At 35.2% G+C, this 24,589-nt stretch overlaps 1 protein-coding gene across 1 annotated transcript in view; it reads right to left on the bottom strand.

Moving 5' to 3' along the window:
• The window catches only part of Ammecr1 (AMMECR nuclear protein 1), a 114,742-nt gene that overhangs the window by 21,673 nt on the left and 68,480 nt on the right, over positions 1-24,589 (bottom strand). The window contains exon 3 of the mRNA XM_074063156.1: positions 1,223-1,337. Within this exon, the coding sequence (XP_073919257.1) occupies positions 1,223-1,337 (115 nt within the window). The remainder of the gene's footprint in view (positions 1-1,222; positions 1,338-24,589) is intronic.

Genomic DNA, 24,589 nt, shown 5'->3' with positions numbered 1-24,589 from the left:
TTCCTTTACAAAAGTTCTAAGATACTTTCATATTCTGATAATGCTCCCAAAAAACCCTACTATAAAACCCAGAAGGAACTCTTTCATCTTATTCTATGCAGAAAAGCTTTTACATAGTTCTGACAACAACAGTAATTTATATCAGATTTTATTGAGCTGACTGTCAAGAATTTTACAATATCTTATTCTGTAAACAGAAAAAGTGAATCAGAGTGGGGTAAATTGTCTGAAGTCTCACAATGAACCAGGGGAAAGCCAGAAATAAAATTCAACTCCAATTAACTGTGATGATGGTGATCTGTCCACAAAGCAGAGTATCTCAGTAAAACGAAAACATGTTATATCATAATGACATAGTAATGTCATTTATGAATGGTATGTGAAAAAAGAAAATCTATTTACCACTGAATTCCTATTGTTTCATTCTCATAGAACTTATTTTTTCATACTCTATATATAACATTTTCTCTCTGCTAAAGGACTCTTAAGATTCAACATGATGGGGACCAATCACTGTGCTTGTATGCATGTACCATCTATAAAAGGCATTCAGTTCTATGGGCGTGTGTATGTATAAAATTTCACAGACCTACACTCAATCACCAAAGCAAATCTTGGTGAGAACCCTTGAATTTCATTAACAAGCCAACCCAACATAATAAAAAAAAAACAATAAAAATATGATCAATATAAGTTTCTCTGACAATTAGAAAGCAAAAATACTCGAGATACAACTTTAGTATTATTTGTGTATTTAAGTGCATAAATTAAAGTAGCCAAGAATGAATTTGCATTGTTTAATTCTAGTTAATCAATACTGTATCATTATCATGAGATGATTTCCGCAAGTGTTACACTATCCTAAATAACTCTTCTTGTTTCTGAGATATATCATCTGACCACCTAATCACTTAGTGGCAATTATACCAGAGTGTGCTGGAATGGAAATACAAAGAGAAATAAATTCTAGTCAGTCCTGCTTACTACTTATTGACAGCTTTTATGAGGTGCTCTGGTGAGGTAGTAGGATAAAAATGAAGACCAAATTCTGTTTGGAGATTATAACAACACAAGGTACTTTACTGTTTAAAAAATTATTTTACTCATATCTCATTATTCAATGATGATGCTTATCTGTGAGAATGGGCAGAAACAGTTATTTTTTTTGACCCTCATGTTTAATATCCACTCAGTTTTCTTCAGTAATTTTCAATAATCTTACCTCCCAGTCCAAATAATCACAGACATCTTCAAAGTTAGTGAGTAGAGACACTGAACAGAAAAGCCGTGGCAGCTCATCCCTTGTCATTGGGGGAAAACGGCTGTCTTTAAGGGCACTGTTGAAAACAAAGCAAATATTAAAGAATTACCAGGTATGAAGTCCCTAACTTTAAATACAGTCATTTGAGAAAGGTAACAGATTAAGAATAATCAATAAAGTATCAAAGGTGCCAATCATCTTCAACTATATTCAAAGGCCCCAAAGATTTTAGAAGTTATCATTTGATTCTGTTTGCCAGCTAACCCTATTAACACTTTAATTATAAAAAGTGAATGATCAATTAAATTTCCTGCACAGCAATTTGATTCCTTCCATGTTAGTTGTAGAACTTGAGAATGCTTTATTTCACACTTGAGGAGAAAAAAAGTTTCTTCTAACAGTAGAAACTTGTTAGAAGACCTATGGATCTAGTGGCAGAGAGACAAAAAATAACATCATACTGTAAAATAAAAAAAAAAAAAACCTTATACTGGGTTGGTCAGTTACCATAGAATAGCACTCAGAGTTCAAAAAAAAGGATCAAAATTTCATCTTATTCAAGCAAAAAGAATCAAAGGAAATGAAAATAATCAAGCAAATTATAGACTAAAGTACAAGGATTTCATGCCCCCTTTAAAGGACAGCTCAAGATATGACTCAAAAATTGTGAAACTACAGGAAATAGGGATAATTGGGGAAATAAAAGTATGATTAGGAGGCCATTAATCCCATCAATGGATTTCTGAGTACAGCAGCTGATTGGATCCTTTAATCAAGTGTAGTATATCACAGTGCTGAACTCTAGAAAGGCCCCACTGTAAAGGACAAAAATGTTGGAAAGCCATAATTCTTTCTGCAACAGAACAAATAAAAATCACACACACACACACACACACACGCACTGTGTGTTGTTTGTTCTTTTAGAAGAAACTACTTCCTGATCAAGAAAAATACACCTGATTGTGCATTATATATATTATATTGTGCTATATAGATATATTTGTATGTGTGGTACTGGGGAATTGAACCCAGCACCTTGTGCATGCTAGGCAAACACTTAAATCACTGAGCTACATTCCCAGCACTGTCCACTATATTAATAGTACTGCTGACATTCATGTCATCCATTTTCAAATGCAGCAGCTAGGCTTAGAAAGTGTTTTCACAGAATAAGCCTTAGAAGTTACAAACTTAGACCCTACAAATTGCTTTGTGTCATAACAAAGTTCCATGACCTTTGAAAATAATTTAATTCCTTTTTCAGTGATTTCTCATTGGTGAGTTTTCCTTCTCTTTTTTCATTTTCCATCCCTTCCTTTGCATTCTGAAACTCACCCACTGTGTTTGTATTTTCAGTGCATTTTGGTTCTCATTCTATTCCACCATATAAAAGAAAATGCTTTTAGGAAGATATAGAGATGTAATGTAGTTAGAAATGATAAATGCTCCCACCATTCGAGAAGCCAAGATTAACCAAGAAAATCAGGAAATTATGATAACTTGTATTCTGAAAGCAGCATTTTACTCTTTTCTAATTTAACAACATAAATTTACTATGGTTTGGCTTCTTTTATTTTCATACCAGCCAATAAAGTTTTAAAAAAATACTTCTAGACTCTTGTTCAAAGCTAAGATAAAGACACATTTCCTTTTGTAGCCAATGACATTTCATTGTATGACTATACCGTATTTTATTTTCCATCCATAGATGGATGGACAATTGGGCTGTTCCTACTTTTTGGCTATTATGAATAATGCTGCTGTGAATATTTGGATATAACTTTTAGTAAAGACTTATGTTTTCATTTTTCTTGGATAGATACCCAGGAGTGGAATTACATGTCACATAATTCTATCTTTAACTTTTTGAGAAACCAACAAATAGTTTCCCACAATGGCTTCATGATTTTATATTCCCACCAGCAATGTATGACTCTTCCAATTTCTCTACATTCTCACCAATATTCGTTATTGTCTGCCTTTTCAATGATAGTGTTAGCCTTCCTTTAACAAAGATACTTTTTGCATCTAGCTCTGGCCTTTTCATTAAAACTATACATGTGGTAAAGTCACCATACAGTTAATTTGTAAATACTTTGAAGCAAGTCATTACTTTTTTTTACTTTACTTCCTAAACAAACCAATGAGAGGTTAATTTTAGCCCAGTACATTTAAACCCATTTCAAAGCAATAGAAAATTTAAGTACCCAAAATATAACAGGATCAGGTTGTCAAGTTTTTCTCATTATATGGAACCTTGTTGCTCAATCATTGTAGGCTTTGAAAACAAGAATACTTAAAACAATGAGTAAGGGAGAAAATGCCAATAGTTAATGGGAGAAAGTGACAATGTGCCTCACTATACCAAGATTCAAATATACTGACTCAAAGTCCTCAAATAATAAAAGGAACATTAGTCATGATAGAAATAATCTGACTTTACAGAAATATTCAAACAAATTGTTTTATTCTTGCATTTTGCACCCAACTCTAAAAAAACTTCATTACACTATGAGCAGAGAAAAATTCCCAAGGTAGGAAGCCCACTATGTCTCTAAATGCAAATTCCTAAGGGAGCCAAACTAGCAATGAAAACCTAGCAAGGATTTAAGGGATTATAAAAAGATGAAAACGCAGCTGGAGACGGACCTCTGAGCTGCCAGGCTGGTGTGGAAAGCTGATAAACAAGAAGATTAATCTTTCTTCAACCAAGCTCTTTTTAACATATAGAACATAGGCAATGTTAAAGCAGAGCCTTTGGAGAGGATACGACAGTTCAGAGTTGGACAGTGATTAGCTAGAAGTAACCTAGCTAAATTAATGACAGATGTAGGAATATAATCCAGATTTTCTGACTCAAGTCCAAAATTCTTTCTAGAATCCACACTTTAGTTTTCCACCTTTGAACGAATTATTTTTAAATTTTTTTCAATTAAATACTTTCCTTACTTAGCAATTCTGATCTCATACCTGCAGTCTCTGCCTACAGAGGATAATTCAATAGCATTCATTAGTAGCCAAAGGATAAATGAGCTAAACTTACTATCTACTGGAAATCTGCAGAAGTAAAAGGAATTTAAAAATATTAATATTGTCCATGGAAAGTATGTTGCATCAGAGTAATATCTGCCAATTTAAATTCTAGACAGTCTAAGGAACTAACAAGAGGATCTTATACTGAACTTATATGAAGTTCTCTGTGACAGAATGGGAAGCCATTTCCTAATGTTTAAATATTATTAGGGAAAACAAAACAAAACACTTATGTACAAAACCATCCGGCTGTTTCATTGCCAACATGATAGAATGATAGATGGGAAAAGTTTAAACAATAGTTTAGCTCAAACTGACACCTTCTCAAGTATACACTTCACCTAATTGAAAAGCAGCATTAAAATCTGTCAAAGTTAACATCTAATGTTAAATAGCTTTTTAATGAAAATGAACATTTTAAGAAAAGAAATGAAGAATTTAGCTATCAAAGAATAAAGGGGTCATGACAGTACCTGGAAACTATGCTAAAAAGAAAAAAGATAACTGTTGAAAAAAGGCAAAACCTAAAACCTAAGATATTACAAGGCTCATCATAAACAATGTAGCATGCAACAGAAATGATTTTAAATGAATCTATTTATATAGCCAGTAATTCATTCATTCATTTACTTTCTAAAATATTGATGACCTTAGTCAATTAACCAGTGGAAAGCTACCAAAGAAATTCTTACCCTCTAAAGTAGGGGAATTTGTTATGAATTTGATTTAGTGAAGCAGAAATAAAACTGGAAAATACAAGATATATAAACAGATGGCTAAATGTGGGCGTGGCAAATATGTCTCACTTTCTTCTATATAATGCTTTTTTTGTGGGTTTCTGGATTTACTCTATTGTGTTTTTAGAAATAAATTACTAGGACTTATTTTTGTTTTAATTATTTTTGATGAAAATCCTTTAAAATATATTCTGCCAGAGTAAGTTATCATAATCTAATTCTCTTTATGATTCAAGATCATCTTTACTGCTCAATATTTTTATTGCTTTTAGTCATTAATAATGTACATGATAAGGGCAGTGTTCTCATAGTGTTGGAAATTTTTTAAAAAGTACTCAAAATTTCCAGGAATCTCATCTTTGTGTTGTCTAAGTTAGGATACTGCAAAACTCAATGAACTACTTTTTTTTCTTTTGATTTCTTTGAGTCAAGGTCTCACTAAATAGCCCAGGCTGGCCTCAGACTCATGATCCTTCTGTCTCAATCTTCCAAGTTCTGCCATTTCAGGTGTGTGCCATCATGCCTAACTCTGAATGAAGTATTTCTTAAATTGAATTGGAATTGGATACCTCATCTATAGCCCTGAATAAGTATTATAAGTATTATTTCCTCATGGCTATCAAAATCATGCCTCAGGGGCTGGGAGTATAGCTCAGTGGCAGAGCACTTGCTTAAAATGCACGCCCTGGGTCTGATCTCCAGTGTCCACCAAAGCATATCTTAAAAGTATAATGATATTTCTTTGTGACTTACTGCCAATAAATATAGCATGTAAAATGCAACACTGAAGTTAGCATTAACACATAGACACCATTTCACACTTCTATAGGACCTAGCACAATAGAATGGACAAGAGCTTGCGTTCTGGAGTCAGGTATACTTGCATATGGATTTTGGCTCCACTGAATACTAGCAAGTCTCTTAGTCTGGTCAACCTCATCTATAAAATGGAGATAATAACAGCACCTACTTCATACAGTGACAATAAAAAAATAAAAAATAAAAAAGTACCTTGCATACACTAGAGGCTTAATAAGTAGTGACTGTCAAAGAACTTTGATCACCAATACATTTGATGAGTTTGTACTCACAGTATGGCCCCCATATCATGGCTCTGGTGAAATGAAGGGAACCATAAGACTAAGACTGGCCCCTCAGCATTGCTATGAATAGAACTAAACAAGTTATTTTCTCTAGGAATTAAATGTAGCCATCTCAGGGGATAACTGTTGCCTTTCCAGGTTCTGATATTTTTCAGTAGACTTTGTTTCATTTTCTTTTATTGTCAAAATATTTATCAAGCACCTGCTCTATGTCTTTTATTATGCAGGGCCATGGGGAATATAAGACTGATTGACCACCCCTACTCTGAAAAATCTAGAGTCTGAATTGCTCCAAAATCCAAAACATTTTGAGCACCAGCATGACACTCAAAAAGTTTTAGATATTGGAGCAGTTCAGATTTCAAATCAGAGATGCCTAAGAATATTTCAAAATCTAAAAAAGTCCAAAATTGGAAACATTTCTGGTTCTAAGTCTTTCAGATAAAGTATACTCAACATGTAGTACGCAAATTACTAAATAATACATAGAATGTGTAAAACCCTTTTTAAAATCATGTAAGAATGCTGAGGGGAATGATTTGGCTGGCTTAGCTCCTTTTTTGGGAAAGACTTGTTTTATACCTTCTATTACTGGCTTACTGGTTAGCAGCTGATTCAGAACTGCAAGTAAATGTACAGAAATGTACACAGATTTTGCACAAGAAGTGAAATTACTTCATCAAGGTGTGCCTTCATCAGAAATTACATTATTCCATAAGCATGCATTCAGATGTTGCTTTGTTTTCCTGAACTAGATTTTTTCCTCAATCTCCAGGGCATATTCTACTTCTGTACAAGAAATGTTATCAAGAAACAAAGTTCCACAATGAAACCATTATTTTGTACAATTAATATATGCTAATAAAAAAAGAATTGAATTTCCTTACATTATGTTCAATTTGTCGTCAATAGTTTTAGATACATTATTATCTATCCTACCGGTTATACTATACTGAAACCATTATGCAAAAAAAACTAAGAAGCAGAAACAGAATGAGAGATAAGAGACTAAAGACAGCATCGTCTTTCCTCATCTAAACCAGTGGTCTCTAAACTACTTTGATTGAGAATTCTTATCAGTTAAAAAAAGTTTACACATACACCCCAATATGTACATTTATAAGGTATTGTGGTACTATCATTACCTAATATGTCAAAGTACAACACATCAGAGTAAGCTTTGTTGTTAAATACAGTGGGTATAAATTAACATCCTTGATCATTGTTTTGGGGCTTTCAGATATGATTAGATTATCTTCATTTTTACTTTATAACTTGGCTAAGTTAGGAGGTAACTTAATAGAAGTGTCAACTAGCTCTCCCATTTGCTTGTCCTTGTCTTATGCTCGCATTGTTACTATCACCAACAACTCATTTTCTCTTGTAGGAAATCTTAAGTCCATTCTGTGTAGGTTACTTTACCTAGTTTAAACAACCTGGTCAAACAGTTTAAGAAGATTCCAGCAAAGAAACTACAGGTTGAAGATAATAGTTAGAACTCATGAATCTACATAACCAGGCACATGTAAACTAGAAAACACTGCAGCATGCTCAATGTGAATGAAAGAATGTGGGTGCCACTATCAAGCCCCACAAAATGGTGCATCTCATACTTTACTCAGAGTCCTTAAATTAGAGTAAGTATGTGACAGTGACCCTCCAACATGGATCAGTTGAGAGTACCAGGGTCAATCCAAATGTTAAATATTAGTGGAGTTTAAATATTTTCTTATATTCTAGATAAACTATCCTAAACAGACTTTCTAATATTTTCTTCCCACCCCACAGTGGCTCACCTGGGTGTCTCTCTTTGGAGATACTGATCTAATTCTCCTAATCAAGCTCTAGAAGTCTGGTAGTATACTTCAACATGTTATTATGAGCAAAAGCAACTTTAATTAGCTAAGAGCCAACATCTGTTGAGCACTTACTATGAGCCAGGTGTTATATATGTATTGGTGTTTAGTCCTCAAAATACCCCATTTTACAGAATTTCCCCTCAATTAATGCTTCCTTCCATGGAGTTTAACTGACAGCTTTATGTATAAGAATAAGTAGGTTGTGAAACTAAGATAAGTGGTACTGTTTTTGTGAAAGCACTAGCTTGTCTTTGTTCTCCTCTTTCTTATCCATTTTGAACTTGGTGATTCAGAGCTGCTGCCTTTGAAAAGCATCTGTTTTATCTAAATTTAATAAGCCCTATTAGTGGGTTACTAAGCCTTCCCTTATTCTGAATCCTTTCCACAATTTGAAATTTAATCTGCTGGAAATCATAACAGAGTTACCAAAGTACAAGAATTTGGACCTATCTAGGCTAGAGGGCCTGTTTCTGATTTTTAACTTTGAATAAATTGTCTCATATTCACAAGAGTCATGTAATTATTTTTCCTTCCCTCTTTCCATGCCAATCTAATGTATAAACTGAACTTTATAAACTACAAAACCTATGTGTAAGTCTAACTTACATGCCATGTTAGGGTGGTTCAGTCTTACCTACTGGTTTATTGTCCTTTCTAAAACTACTGTCAGTCCTAAATAGTAGGATCTGATGAGAGATAGCAAGCTGATTCTTAGTGTGTGACCTATCTATAATTTTCACAGATGTCACTGACTGGGGACTAAAGGTAACTCAGGGAAAGAATAAAGTCAAATTTCAAGATGAGGTACAAAGTAAACTTATCAACTCTGTCATACTGAGGAAGAGAGATAAGGAAAACAACCCTCTCTACTAGTTCATTATCATGTTTTCATCTTTATTTTCCTTCCTCTCTTCTAGCCCCACTTTCTCAATAATGTTTTCTTCTTTTCTTTCTTGTTTCTACCCCAGTAAGGTAAGGAAAAAGTAGTAAAATGTCACAAGAAGGATATGAAAGAAGATTGGAGGTGGGGAAAGTGATGAGGTGACCACTAGACAAGGCAAATAATGGCCATCTGCACTGCTATTCACGCCAGTGAAGACAAGTCTCACAAGCAGCCTACTAGGCAGTCTTGTGTTCTCACTCTGTCATTGGGTCAAAGTGACCCTTCTGTATAGGTTTCTAGGTTCTAGTTCAGCCTTTGAGTAGATAAGTAGTGGTGACAGAGAAAAGCCCATGATCCACTGCATATTTCTTTCCAGGGTTTTTAGAATAACTTTAACAAACAGGAGGAGGAATGGGAAGAAAAGTAGCTATACCATGCCTCACCTTCACAGCCTAGCTGCTTAACCAAGTATTAGGCAGCACTTATTCAATCAGTTCCTTGATCTGTACTTTTAAATGGCATATTTCTCTACAGTATGTGTAAGCACACATCTGTTTTTAAGGCCTCTGTAATTTACCTCATATTCATTTAAATGGAAGAGGTTTAAGTTTTATCACCATATGTGATCTTTGCGTTAAAATATCCTTAAATCACTCATATCATCTTCAGTTTATGTTATTTTTCTATAGTTTCCAAAACATCTTCATATCTTTTATCCTTGCTGAAACTTAAAACAGTCTCATGAAGTAGACAAAGCTAATACTACATATTAGAAACCATAATAGGTACCCTCCAAAGTACAAGGTCCCCTACAGTCATGAGGGTCAACCAAATAGCACTACTAGAAGTGCCCTGAAAGCATCTAGTTCATACCCTTCATTTGATAGTTGACATCACGAACCGAATGTCACCCAACTATTTAGTAGCATTGCTACATCTTCTGATATCCCTTGCTCCCCTATCCACTGATCTTTCCATTATTCTTTCACATACTTCTTGACAAGCTCCATCCTAATCCAATAATACTCTAGAGCGGATGTTCAAGAAGCAAAGAAAATGATGCCTTAGGCACCAGAGAATAGCTAGAATAAAACAGTGAGCTGCTCAGCATAATTCAACACTGTCAGGCACCTGGCATTTGTCAGCATGCGGAAGTCAAGCAGAACCTAGAAACTGAGCAGAAATGGGTGGGGGAGCAACAGAGCACCACGACTGAGGGTACTCAGTGCAGTCTTAACAGTTGCTCTCTTTGCATTTCTTATCCATTACTTCCTCCTTTCTCATGATTCTTACACACTCCTAGTAGGTATCTCTCCCTCTCTTGCTTCATTTTGCTTTTCCCTTACTCTTGTCACCTTTCAGCCCATCCATTCTACCCCATTGTTTCTCCTTAGTTGCTGAGGTGCATATAGGATCATTCACCAGAAAAGTTTCATATTTTAAAAATAAGATATTGAATTCCCCTTTATCAGACTATAACAGTTAGAGAATTTGTCCCTATTGTAAAAGCCAGTGTATGTTCTGGTTCTGTTTGTACAAATAAGTCAGACTATAGGCTGGTTGGGGCAAGATAACCTCAGTGCTCATTTTCAAATAAATAGCAGAATGCCATGTGCAGGAGAAATATGTGGTTCTTGGTGTACTGCTAAGGCTCTCAGACTTTAATCCATCTTGATTCTCACTCTTTAACTTGAAACACACTTTACTTTGCTCCTTTCAACAAATATGTTTAAAATGAGCCCAAGAAGCAGAAAAGGACATTTTTTAACTCTTTGTCTCTTGTTTGGCCATATCTTAAGAAACCTTATTTTCAAAGGCAAAGAAAAATTTTATTTGGATAGCTTTCCATTCCATTACCATTAAAAATGACTTAACATTCTCAATGAAAAGGTCCAACTTCAATTGTGTTTCTATGAGACAAGTACATAGAGTAATAAAATATATTGGAAAAACTTCACAATATGCTGCTGAAATAATGGCAGTTACTGATTCTGTACTGTGGTATGTATTAGGAAAACCACAACAGACAGTAAAAGAAACAGCATCATTTGAGGATGGAAAAATGCAATGGATAAAAGCTATGTAATTTAGAGTCATGTGACAACAGCTGTATCTCCAAAAGCAGCAAAATTTACTATGAGGTCGCAGTCGTGATCACTGATAGAAGGGAATGTCAATGAACATGAGCTACTTATTTTAGCAAATATTTACTGAGTGTCTGCTATATGCCAAGCGCAAGTATGTATCTGAGGATGTTTTGATGTTCTAGTTCAGTTCTAGGGAACACCTTGCTTCACAGAAGTTTTACTACACTGCAATAACATACTAGTATTCATACAAGCTACTCACCATATCCAATGACAAGTACAAATTTTATAAACTCATATTTCAGAGATTAAAACAAAAAACAGGAAGATATCTAGACTCTTAACTTTTATGGATGTAGTCTATCTGTGGAAAATCTACTAGGCTAAGGAAAACCCTACAGGAACTCAAATTAAAAACGAACTTTGGCTATTTATACCCATGTATATGTTATGTGTATAACTTCATTAAACCATGAGGTATCAATGAGTATGTTGCTCATTTTTGCTCACCACTGAATACCCAGTGCCCACCATACCTCAGTTGGTAAATCAATATTTAATAAAAGAAAAGAATATAGGATGATGGTTTCATATACTCTCATATTTTTAATAAATTTTATGTATGGTAGCATAACAAACATAAAATGACCTTAGTGGTTATACTTTATTAAATGGCCAGTGTTACTTTGTAGTCTATTAATCTGTGAGCATCTTTTACTCATCAACTTAAAAAATGTCCCACACTAAGTGTGTTGTCCCCTATTAGTATCCATTAAATACTGTTCATTTAGAAGCTGGTAGGTGATTTAAATTTTATCTTTACATTGCTGTGCATTCACAGTAAAGTACAGTTTAGCAACATTTTTCTATCTAAAACTCATAGGCTGCTATAAATAGGTAATAATCTTTCATGACAGAGTCGCAGAGTAGCTTTGATCTCACAGCCTTTTTATCTGTGAGGAAAACACAGATTCTTTGCATCCTAAAGGAGCTCAATGGCGTCTTATGTTTGTGGTGCGATTATTACTATTTTGTTGTAGTTGGAAGCGTAAGGACCCATATTACTATCTATTTTTATGCTTTTCCCACCCAGTGGAGAGACATATTATGAACTGGATGAGTCATAAGAAATCAAGGACAGGCAAAGAATAAAAAGGCAAAACGTAGTCACTCTAAATGAAGATGGGCCTAAAGGAAATCAGCCATTTGTTCACAAATAAAAAATCTTTTTTTTTCCTTTGGTGGGACTGGGATTTGAACTCAGGGCTTCATGTTTGCAAAGCAAGTGCTCTACTATGAGTCATACCCCCAGTCCATTTTGCCCTGGTTATTTTGGAGCTGGGATCTTCTCAACTATTTGCCTGGGCTGGCCTCGAACCACAATCCTCCCAATCTCAGCCTCCCAAGTAGCTAGGATTACAGGTGTGAGCCACTGGCACTCGACTGAAAAATCCTTTCAAAAGCCTGTGGCCACTCTTCCTTTTGTCTGAGGGATTTCAGGTTAGTAAGCATCCAAGAGGGAAAAAGGACTTATTGAAAAATCAAGCCTCAGAAGCAATAAGAACTATCGAATGGTTGAAGGCTGATTCTGGGGAAGATGGATGGTAATAGTGTATAACTGGTAAAGTCACCATAATGTTTGTCAACTAAGAGGTTTTTACAACTCATTGGGCTGATGCAGATCAAAATATTAGTATGCACTGGCACATATTCTCTCAATCACATTAGACTTTAAAATTCCAAGGTCTCTGGTTTGCCTTTTATAAGGAATAATATTGGTATAGAATGCTGCTCAGAACCTGCTCCATGAATCCGAGACACTATGTTATAGCACCTTATTTTCCTTTGCCACTGCCTCGTCCTTTCTCTCCCCCCCTGAAACTAAAAGTCACTTCTTAGACTTTGGTAAACAACACTGAAGAAACTGAGTGAATATCTTCTGTAGACTTAGCTTTCCTGGAAAGAATTTTCAATGATGGGAAAAAAACACTCTGCATAACAGAATAAAACCTCATTAATTTATGCTACACTATTTCAAAATTTGGACTAATTCAAACAGACCTAAGCAGAAAGTTTCCCTTAACAAATCTGGAAAAGAAGGGTCTGCTAAGAAAATCAACTTTGTAATTAAAGTTATAAGGGAAGCACAGGACTTGCTTAAAGAGGACAAATCATTTTCCAGATGGTAGAATTAACCAGCTACAGGTACTGTAACATTATAATTACGAATCTTTCGGTAAGTTACAAGGCAAGTCTCTGGAGGAAGCAGGTCTCTGGAGGATACAGCACATTTTGAGTTTCCGTGTCACTAAACAAAGCAAAAGTATTTTTAAAATAAATATTCATTCTTTATTGATTACAATGGACTCTGCAATTACTTTGAGTTTAAAAGCTTTTACTTCCACTTTGGTGTTGCTAGCTACTTACCTACAGTGGCAAAGACCTCTAAGTTTTACAGTAGGTTACTAATGAGAGAAAAAGAAGTACAGTCTCTTGACCAAGATTGAATACTAACTGACTGTGTGACCCAAGAAAGTTATAGTACCTTGGTATATATCTAGTCCTTAGCAAATGGGAAGGGAAAATAAAAAAGCTTATATCCCCAAGATTAAAAATATATATATTAAAGCAAAATAAAAAGCGTAAACAACAAATAAAATCTTTGGAAACCTGTAAGTTAAGTACTAAGTATCTAGCCATTATAAAATAAATATCAAATGAAAACCCAGCAAATTAGCATCCCTGTCCAAAGGAAGCATTCCTGGAGGTTGTTCCTCCTCACACACCCCCACTGATTCTCACTTTGCCAGCACAGGGCAGGGTTCCAGCTCTCCACAACCACTCCCTCTGCAAGCATGGCTCACTGCCTAGGAGGCTTAGGTACCTTGTCACAGAAACAGTCCTGGCCATTCTAATTATATTATAAGCTCCTGGATTTGTGCAGGTTTCCCTTAAGAACAAGACATACTGAACTAGCACATCATGGGTACTCTACTAATTTACTTGGTATGAGGTAATAAGACTCCTCCTTTTTATATACAGAATTGCAAAGCACACCAATAAGACAAAAAATGGCTCCATGATTTCCTGTTTCTATGGAAACCTTGAAAATACCAGAACCATCAAATGTGTTTGCTTAGGAAAATTTGGGACACTAAAATTGATAGGTATCCTTTCGAAGGTCTATACAGGAGTATTGAATAAAATAATCATAGGTCAATGTTCCAACAAAAATGAAATGCTAGCCAGTAAATTTTACAGGGGAAAATTCTTCAAAATGGTTTTAGGCAAGAAATTCACCAAAAACTATCCTGTCTTTTAACCCAGCCTTTATGTACTTGGTTATTCATCTGTGTCATCAGTGTTCATAGGGAGGCACAGTTCAAAAAACATCCACAATTTAACACCATAAGCTTATGCCTCTTTAAATAGGAATTTTTCTTAGGAGAATATTTTAGGTAGTCAGCAAACACAGGGCACAAACCAGCTGCTGGGTAGGATGAGGCAGTTAAGAGTTGTTACAGTAGGGGAGTATTTCTCTACAGAGCATTATAAAATTCACAGAACTAAGCACTGACTACTACATAAATATTAAAAATAAATGTAGTCATAAGACAATGTGGAAACTTGTATAGTTATTTTATTATAATATATCAGCATTTAAATAAGTATTCCTAACCTGTTCTTTGAAAATGGCTCTCTTTTGACAATATGTACAGTGTAACCACACTTTCATGTTCACTACATTTCAGGGCTTCTCTTCCCTTTAGAAAATACAAGCCAACATCTTCACCTAAGGAATCATCTAAAATGCTTTTGTGGTACTAGGATTATAAGAATATTGTGCAAAACTTATTGACCCCAGCTGATTGCTGGAAATGTTATTTTCTTTGTTAATGTAAATTACTGCAATGAGGATTGGACTTTCTCCCTCCAGGAAACTCCCTCCAACTCCCTCCCTGGCAGAATTGAAAGTCTAAGCAAGTCAAGGAAGCCAAAGTGTCATAGGGCACTACTCCACACATTTCAGAGGACCATTTGGATAAAATTACACACAGTCTAAGAGTTTCATAGTTAGGACATCACTCAGTTACAATATAAAAACAACTCTTGTAAATTGGAAGCATATTCACAAAACATCTGGAAAGTTCCCCAAAGGGAAACAGATTACCCAAAAGTATTGCTAAATAGATGGAATAGAAGAGACTGACTTTTATCATGATCAAAATTTAAGTCAGTTTCCATTGTACTAGTTAAATCAACAGATGTGCTGTTTACCTTTAAAGATGCCTGGAATATATTTTAATTCAGTCTTGAAACCCAGACGTTCTTAGGTAATAAGTACAGATATTTAAATTCCATAACAACCACCCAATGTTTATCAACATTTACTTCTTTATATATTTCTCATCCACAATATCTGTTTTTTTGGTAAGAGAAGAATTTTAAGAGTTCTGTTATACTTTAACAACTGTCACATCATCAAAGTTCCTGCATACAAGTGGTAGCCTATAAAAATTATCTTTCATTTTCTAAGTTTTGTTTGTAGCATGGGCTAAGAGAAAATAATGACATCAAGGGTGTTTTCCTTTATTTTATTTATTGCACCTTTAAATAAGAAAATAGTAAGATAATAAAATATAATGGATAATAAAATATTAAGTAACATATTTCAATCTTACTAGCCCACCTTGAAAGAAAATAAATTTTAATAAATTCTTAATTAAAAAAAATTCCATGCAGATTCAGAAAAAGGACAATCTAAAATCTTTTAATGATAAAACTCTTCCCTCCATTTTGACTCTTCCATTTACCTTTCTTCCCAATATGTTCAATTACCACCTTGTCTGTATTACATGTCTCTATATCCCTTTTACTACTATGCTAATTCAGGCCTACAACAGCTCTCATTTTAAATATTTAAAATTACACTCCTAACTTTTTTGCCTCTAATCTCTATCCGATATCAAAGCAGCCTGTCTTCCCTGATAAGCTTATTCCTCTCCTGACAATCTTTCAATGGCAATTCAATGTCTTTACAAAAAAATCTAGACCCAGGCTACCATTTTACCTCCTACTGTTACCACTAGAGCCAAATAACATACACTACTTCCCCAAACAATATATACTTGTATCTTCTTACATTTTACTCAAGATGGGGTTTTTTTGACAGATAATACATATTCTTTCCATATCCCCATTCTTGAATGTTGAGATTGAGTCTTAAATGTTTACAGAGGTTCAGCTTAAATGTTCTTCTGTCAAACCTGCTCCCATCTATCCAACCACAGCTTATTTCCCCCACTTACAGTGACACTATTTCAACATCTAATGTAACATTTATTACATTCTTTGTAATATTTGTGTACTTACCAATCTTCCTTACAAGAAGCTCCTTGAGGATAGATGCCCTATATTGTTTACCTTTGTAGTTCCATGGTACCTAGCACAGTAACTTGCTCATAGTTAAGTTGAATCAAAATGAATAAACCTTATTTTACCATGATGTAATTAAAAAACAAGACTCAAGATTTATAACAAACTGTCTTTAACTATAGCTGTATTGTGATAATTGCTGCATATTTAGAGAAAATACTGAATCTTTCAATAAAGTTTTGGAATGATAGTAACTTTCTTAAGTTTGAATTACCATATTAAGAAAATAAGTAGAACAGCAAGAACATTGAAATGTGGAGTAACATAACGCTAATGAAAAAAGACCTTTTACAGTAGATTCAGCTGCACAAGTTCAACCAATAAGCCACAAAGTCCTCTCTCTTAACCACAGAATAGAAAGAGGGCAATATTAAGCATATTAATGAAAGCTAGCTAGGAGACACTAGATAAAACACGTGAATTCTGAATCAGTCACTGCTCCTTACTGCAGCTGGGTTTGGATCCTCTCTTACTGAAGGCTGAGTAGATTTGATCCCACTTAATTTTTTCAAGTCTGACAAAATCACAACTTGGAAGTGGCCTGACTACTGGCAATTGTTAAGCACAGTAAATCCCTTCTCCTTCTATAACCCCCTCAGCTGTCCTGCATTCACATCCCATTTTTTGTACCAGATGTTTTGTTGAAATTAATACATTTCTATCAAATTCATATCAAAAGGACTTTTTCCCACTGCAACCAAGCTTTTATTATATTAAGCATTCCATTTAACCTCCAAGCTGTTTATTCATTACACAGACACTTATTCTGTGATATTTATTGCACGGGGAATGAGGAAGGAAGTCAAGCTCAGAACAGGGTGGATCCATTTAGGAATGAATATTCCCACAGCTAATGATTGTGGACAGGAGCCCTTAGAGGCTGAATCTCAAATGGACTTTTGGAACTTGTTAAATATAAGGATAAAAATGCCCCAAATCCCTAGTCCAACTCTTCTTCCTTGGGAAAAAGATGTGAAGTATTGTTTTGTTTGTTGAATTCAAGTTTTAATTCTGCATCAACACAGCCTCTCTAAGTGATTTCATCCATTAGCAGAATCAAGTATAATCAACTAGATATTAATGAATGGCACAGTGTGGAGCTATGACCTAAGATTGCTTACCTCCAACTGTAGTCTTCCCAAACTGTTCAGCTATCATAGGAAAATTATTTCTGAAAAGCTATAACCCACTCACTCAACCTCTGTAAGACTAGAAAGTACAAACAATATTTCATAAAAATGACCATCTTACTCTGTGGGGACTTAAAGCATATGGGCAATAGTGATATTGTGAATAAAAATGTCCTCTATGAAACAATATTAATAAGCAGTCTTGTGACATCTTCTCTTATAAATGTTTGTAAGTTGCAATTTTGTGCTACAGGTAATATATAGGATGTTAAACAGCATCCTTCTTTCTTTTCTTCAACTTACTTCTGTTTCTAATTCATCTCATTTGTAGAATTAGTATATATAGTTTTTTCCATGGGAGCACATTTCAAATTTGTCTTTCAATTGTTCATTTTTGTAATAGCACAATTTAATAGTTTAATATCTAAGTATTTTGTCTACCTAAGGCCTTGGTTAAGAACTGGGTATTCTCATCCTTCATCAAATGAAAAGTGATACAGTTATAAAATAGTAAGTAAAAATATCCTTGATTTAAAATTATAAATACAAAAAAAAGTAGATATGTCTTACTTTAGAAATAAATCATTACAAATGAAAGTAAGCAAAGACACCCCCAAAAAGGAGAACTATAGGCCAATCTCCTTAATGAACATTGATGCAAAAATCCTCAATAAATTAATGGCAAACCGAATTCAACAACACATCAAGAATATCATTCACCACGACCAAGAAGACTTCATCCCAGGAATGCAGGGGTGGTTAAACACAAAAATCAATAAACGTAATAAACCACATTAACAGAAGCAAAGACAAAAACCACTTGATCATCTCAATAGATGCAGAAAAAGCCTTTCATAAGATCCAACACCATTTCATGATAAAAGCTCTAAGAAAACTAGGAATAGAAGGAAAGTACCTCAACATCATAAAAGCTATATATGACAAACCTACAGCCAGCATTATACTTAATGGAGAAAAACTGAAACCATTCCCTCTAAAATCAGGAACTAGACAAGGATGCCCACTGTCTCCACTCCTATTCAACATAGTACTGGAATTCCTAGCCAGAGCAATTAGGCAAGAAGAAGGAATAAAAGGAATACAAATAGGTCAAGAAACTGTCAAAATATCCCTATTTGCAGACGACATGATCCTATACCTTAAAGACCCAAAAAACTACTCAAAAGCTCCTAGACACCATCAATAGCTACAGCAAGGTAGCAGTATATAAAATCAACATAGAAAAATCATTAGCAATTCTATACACTAATAATGAACAAACTGAGAAAGAATATATGAAAACAATTCCATTTTACAATAGCCTCAAAAAAAAAATCAAATACCTAGGTGTAAACCTACCAAAGGATGTGAACGACCTCTACAAAGAAAACTATAAACTTCTGAAGAAAGAGATTGAGGAAGACTATAGAAAGTGGAGAGATCTCCCATGCTCATGGATTGGTAGAATCAACATAGTAAAAATGTCAATACTCCCAAAAGTAATCTACATGTTTAATGCAATTCCCATCAAAATTCCAATGACATTCATTAAAGAGATTGAAAAATCTACCATTAAATTTATATGGAAACACAAGAGGCCAGGAATAGCCAAGGCAATACTCAGTCAAAAGAACAATGCTGGAGGTATCACAATACCTGACTTCAAACTATATTACAAAGCAATAACAATAAAAACAGCATGGTACTAGCACGAAAACAGACATGAAGACCAGTGGAACAGAATAGAGGACCCAGATATGAAGCTACACAACTATAACCAACCTGTCTTTGACAAAGGCGCTAAAAATACACGATGGAGAAAAGACAGCCTCTTCAACAAAAACTGAGGGAAAACTGGTTAGCAGTCTGCAAAAAACTGAAACTAGATCCATGTATATCAACCTATACCAATATTAACTCAAAATGGATCAAGGATCTTAATATCAGACCCCAAACTCTAAAGGTGATACAGGAAAGAGTAGGAAATACTCTGGAGTTAGTAGGTATAGGTAAGAACTTTCTGAATGGAACCCCAGCAGCACAGCAACTAAGAGACAGCATAGATAAATGGGACTTCATAAAACTAGAAAGCTTCTGCTCATCAAAAGAAATGGTCTCTAAACTGAAGAGAACACTCACAGAGTGGAAGAAAATATTTGCCAGCTACACATCAGACAAAGGACTGATAACCAGAATATATAGGGAACTTAAAAAACTAAATTCTCCCAAAACTAATGAACCAATAAAGAAATGGGCAAGTGAACTAAACAGAACTTTCTCAAAAGAAGAAATTCAAATGGCCAAAAACCACATGAAACAATGCTCACCATCTCTAGCAATAAAGGAAATGCAAATTAAAACCACACTAAGATTCCACTTCACCCCTGTTAGAATAGCCATCATTAGCAACAACACCACCACCACCAGGTATTGGTGAGGATGCAGGGGAAAAGGAACCCTCTTACACTGTTGGTGGGAATGTAAACTAGTACAACCACTCTGGAAAAAAATTTGGAGGCTACTTAAAAATCTAAACATTGATCTACCATTTGATCCAGCAATACCACTCTTGGGGATATACCCAAAAGACTGTGACACAGGTTACTCCAGAGGCACCTGCACACCCATGCTTATTGTGGCACTATTCACAATAGCCAAGTTATGGAAACAGCCAAGATGCCCCACTACTGATGAATGGATCAAGAAAATGTGGTATCTATACACAACGGAATTTTATGCAGCCATGAAGAAGAACGAAATGTTATCATTCGCTGGTAAATGGATGGAATTGGAGAACATCATTCTGAGCGAGGTTAGCCTGGCCCAAAAGACCAAAAATCATATGTTCTCCCTCATATGCGGACATTAGATCAAGGGCAAACACAACAAGGGGATTGGACTTTGATCACAAGATAAAAGCGCAAGCACACAAGGGAGATATGAGGATAGGTAAGACACCTAAAAAATTAGCTAGCATTTGTTGCCCTCAATGCAGGGAAACTAAAGCAGATACCTTAAAAGCAACTGAGGCCAGTAGGAGAAGGGGACCAGGAACTAGAGAAAAAGCCAGATCAAGAAGAGTTAACCTACAAGGTAACACACATGCACAGGAAATCAATGTGAGTCAACTCCCTGTATAGCTATCCATATCTCAACTAGCAAAAACCCTTGTTCCTTCCTATTATTGCTTATACTCTCTCTTCATCAAAATTAGAGATAAGGGCAAAATAGTTTCTGCCGGGTATTGCGGGGGTGGGAGGGAGAGGGAGGGACGGGGCCAGTGGTAAGGGAGGGGGTGGGGGGAGGGAGGAGAAATGACCCAAGTATTGTATGCACATATGAATAAAAAAAAAAGAAAGAAACTAACTAGGCAAGATAAAGCATGGGCTGTGATAGAGTTATGTGCAGTGCATTGTGAGTATACAAAGAAGAAGTAGTAACTCTGAGGAGTTAAGAGAAATTCCTGAGTAAGTCCTTTAGGAAACAGAAGAAAAAATCTGAAATGTAAAGTGTGCAAAGCCATGAGTATGTACTAATTTCTTTGAGCTGAAAAGTTTTAATTTTCTTTCTAGAAGGCTTTCCTACTCTTGAATTTAAAATGAGACAGACTTTCACAAGAAACAGAACAGCAGCAATCAACTCTGACATTCAACTATGTGGCAGAATTTCTGCTCTACCAGGCTCTGTCACTCATTCCTCCCACCTCTTTAGCCTATGACTTCAACCTATGAGTGACACTTAAATGCATTGTTTAGTCTCACTGACATCCCAAAGGACTAAAAATGTCACCAATTTCTGGGCTAACATCTTAAGCTACTTGCTGGTTTCCCTTCTACTGCAACATTAATTTGCCATGTGGGACTTTAATGTGTGAAATAATTTCTTATGTTGGCAAAGTTCTTTGAAATCCTATTAAGAAACATGTGACATGGACAATGTTCCAACCAATACTATTAATTTTACTAGGACTAACAGGCAGTACATCAAAAATTTGAATGGTATTTTCACTGTCAAAATTAAAAATACTTTTCCTGACAACAGGCTTCCAAATAATGTATTATTAATTTCAGACAAAAAAGTTTTTAAGTGGATCAGGGGCAGAAACACAAGATACTCAATAATGCCTATGCTTATAAAGTTTTCATTACTATTCCCTCAAAAATTTTAAAAAACAAGGCATCTATACAATATACGTACACATTTAAAATATCTTCCTTTCCTTTTTGATACTTCGATCCCCAAATCTTAGATAATTTTATTATTTTTTAAACTCTACTGCTGTAAGAAATCTAAGTATGATAAAACAGGCATAGCCTATGACCATATATAATTCCTTCCTGAAATTCCTTTTTTATTCTCTGAGAAAAATGTCAGCCATAGAAATATTTGTCCTCCACTTATATAGCTATTTTTGTTTTATGGTTAGTTGCCCCCAAGAAACTTCAAAGTACAAAAATGAAAATGAAGGCAATATATTTGGTTTAAAATATTAGAAATTTATTTAATTATACTAAGGAATGAATTAACTCCTTACCCCCAAAATGATGTCTCATTTTTTGACCAGATGTAGAAAAGACTAGAGCCAGGAGTTTTATCCATAGTCCCCTTGGGTAAATCCTTCCAATAATCATAGTGAATTTTAGAGTTGTACCTGACTAGAACCTGAGGGCCGAACTAGTACTCCATGTAAATCTGCTAATGTTAAGTGCAAATATCATACAGACAGAAACCAATGCTTGCAGCATATGTATCACAGAAATAAGACATTCTGACACGACTATAAGGAGTTCAGGATACCACACTGGACCAAGAAGACAGCTGTGAAGAATAAAAAGCACAGTGAGAGACAGTGTCTCAGGATTCTAAGAGGAAAAAGAAACCAAGAGAAATTGAGTGAGGTTGAAATAAACAGACCAGGGTGCAAAGGAAATTTCTGAAAACTGAGTTAAGAAACTGTGTCCCCAAATGATGAGAATACTTGTACTTGCTCAATCATTTTGCTTCTGTGAGCCAAGACTAGGGGACAATGGTTGAGTCAATGAAGCAAATGAATAGAAGAAGCTTTCACAGGGAAAGGAGGAGTGATGTTACTAGAGGGGAGCAGTACAGCATAGTGATCAGGGACACAGGTTTTGGAGTTAGATAGAATCAGGTTCAAATTTAGATGCTGTTGTGTATTAGCTATCATTCAGCAAGCTACATAAGTGCTCTAAGTCCTGGTTTTCCCTAACTATAATATAACTGAAATGCCTTCAACTTATATAAAACACTTAGGACACTCCAAGCATACACAAAATAGAAGTTATTGTGATTAGAAAATATAACCAGTAGTATGTTAGAGATGTGTTTAAAAAAAGGGAAATTGAAGATAAGAATAAACTTAAGGTTTTGCTTTTGAGTTTCTATAGTACTGTAATAAACATTTTAATACTGCAGTTTTTTATTGAGAAACTTTATGGGTATTCTTCATTTTAGGGAAATACAACAAAAACTTGACCCAAGGAGGGTAACTCAAGAGTTGGTCTTTACATTATGAAATGACTATTTTATTTATAGGGTTTCTTCAAACCATATACTTAACATAAAACTAAAATGAATTTGTATACTTTCATGGATAATTCCTCTTTTTTGGATAATTTCTATTGTGGAAATTATAGTGATAGTCCATGCAGTGACCTGTGTTCTCTTTTTCCAAATCTGTGTCATAGACTGTTAGGGTAACTAATCTAGTACTGGAAAATTGTTATGGGTGGGTGGACGGAAGTCCATTGTAAAGCTGTGTGTCTTACCACTCTTAAACTTCTAAAGATTCAGCTATTACTAAGAGGGTAAGTTCAACCACTCCTGGTTAATGTGGCTTTCTATAAAGAATAAAATGCTAAACACAGGCGATCTTTGACTTCTGGCATTTCAACTAATGCTATATGGTAACTGCAGTTGTGACAGTGAGTTTAGAGGCATTTGAAAATGAAATGGGCTACTTAACAGGGAATGATTTCCAAGTCAGGGGAGATATTTAGATAGAAGCTAGATGCTCATTTCTTGGGAGATTTTAAGACAGACTGAAGTATCTGACAGGGATTAGACTACATGACTTTTTTTTCTGTTTTTTTGAGACAAGGCTTTGGGTTACAGCCCAAGCTGGCCTCAAACTCATGATTTTCCTGCCTTGGCCTCTCGAGTGTATGCATCATCACACCTGGCCAAGACTAGATGACCTCTCAGGATCTCTTCCAAGTCTATAGTTCCATGGCAAGCATCAATTCATCTTGTTCTTCGATCACTTATAGCTCTTATAACAAGAGATCAACCTTATATTATTCTATTTTCATAAAGTGTTCTGTAGAAGGATCCCTCTCTCTTGGCTCAATCTAATTCCAACTGGCCTTAAACACCCCTCCCACTATCAATCAGCATCTGCTACAAGTACACTGGCAGCAAGAAAAGGTGACAAAAGCTAATAGAGGCAGACAGAAAGGGAAGAGATTAGAAATACCAGGATCCCGTAAAGTTGCTCCAAAGCAATGACACTGGTTATTGTTTGCTTTGATGTGGCTTGGTAAACTACTGCTGACAGCAATTTCAAAACAGAGACACAAACATATAAAGTTAATAATGACAATCCAGTAGGTTAAGTATTTATAATAGAGGCCTGAACACAGTGCTATGGGAACACAGAGACGGACCAGTTTTGTCAGCGAGTATCAAAAAAGTAAAAAGCTGAGTCTTGAAGGATGAATAGGAGCTGACTGGGTGGAAATGGGGCGAGGCATGGTTGCCAAAGGAAAAAAAAATGTTCAAAGGCAGAGAGACATAAAAGAATGTAATGGGGAGTAATAGTAGCTCCTTTAAGCAGGAGAGTTTCATAGATTTGCATCAACAAAGGTAACTCTGGTGAGTGGTATGAAAGGGTTTTGATGACAAGCAGGTAAACCAGTGAGCCAGAATGAGAACTCAAAGTAAGACAGTGGCAGTGAAGCTGGAGAGAAAGGGATGGAGTTGGATATTTGAAGAACAGAACCAACTGGAAATATTGACTGATAGCATTATGTTTAATTGT

Source organism: Castor canadensis, chromosome X (assembly GCF_047511655.1).
Source record: "Castor canadensis chromosome X, mCasCan1.hap1v2, whole genome shotgun sequence".
In the NCBI taxonomy this organism is placed as follows: Eukaryota; Metazoa; Chordata; class Mammalia; order Rodentia; family Castoridae; genus Castor; species Castor canadensis.
The sequence above is the reverse complement of the archived record's forward strand: the minus strand, read 5'-3'. Positions and strand labels throughout refer to the sequence as shown.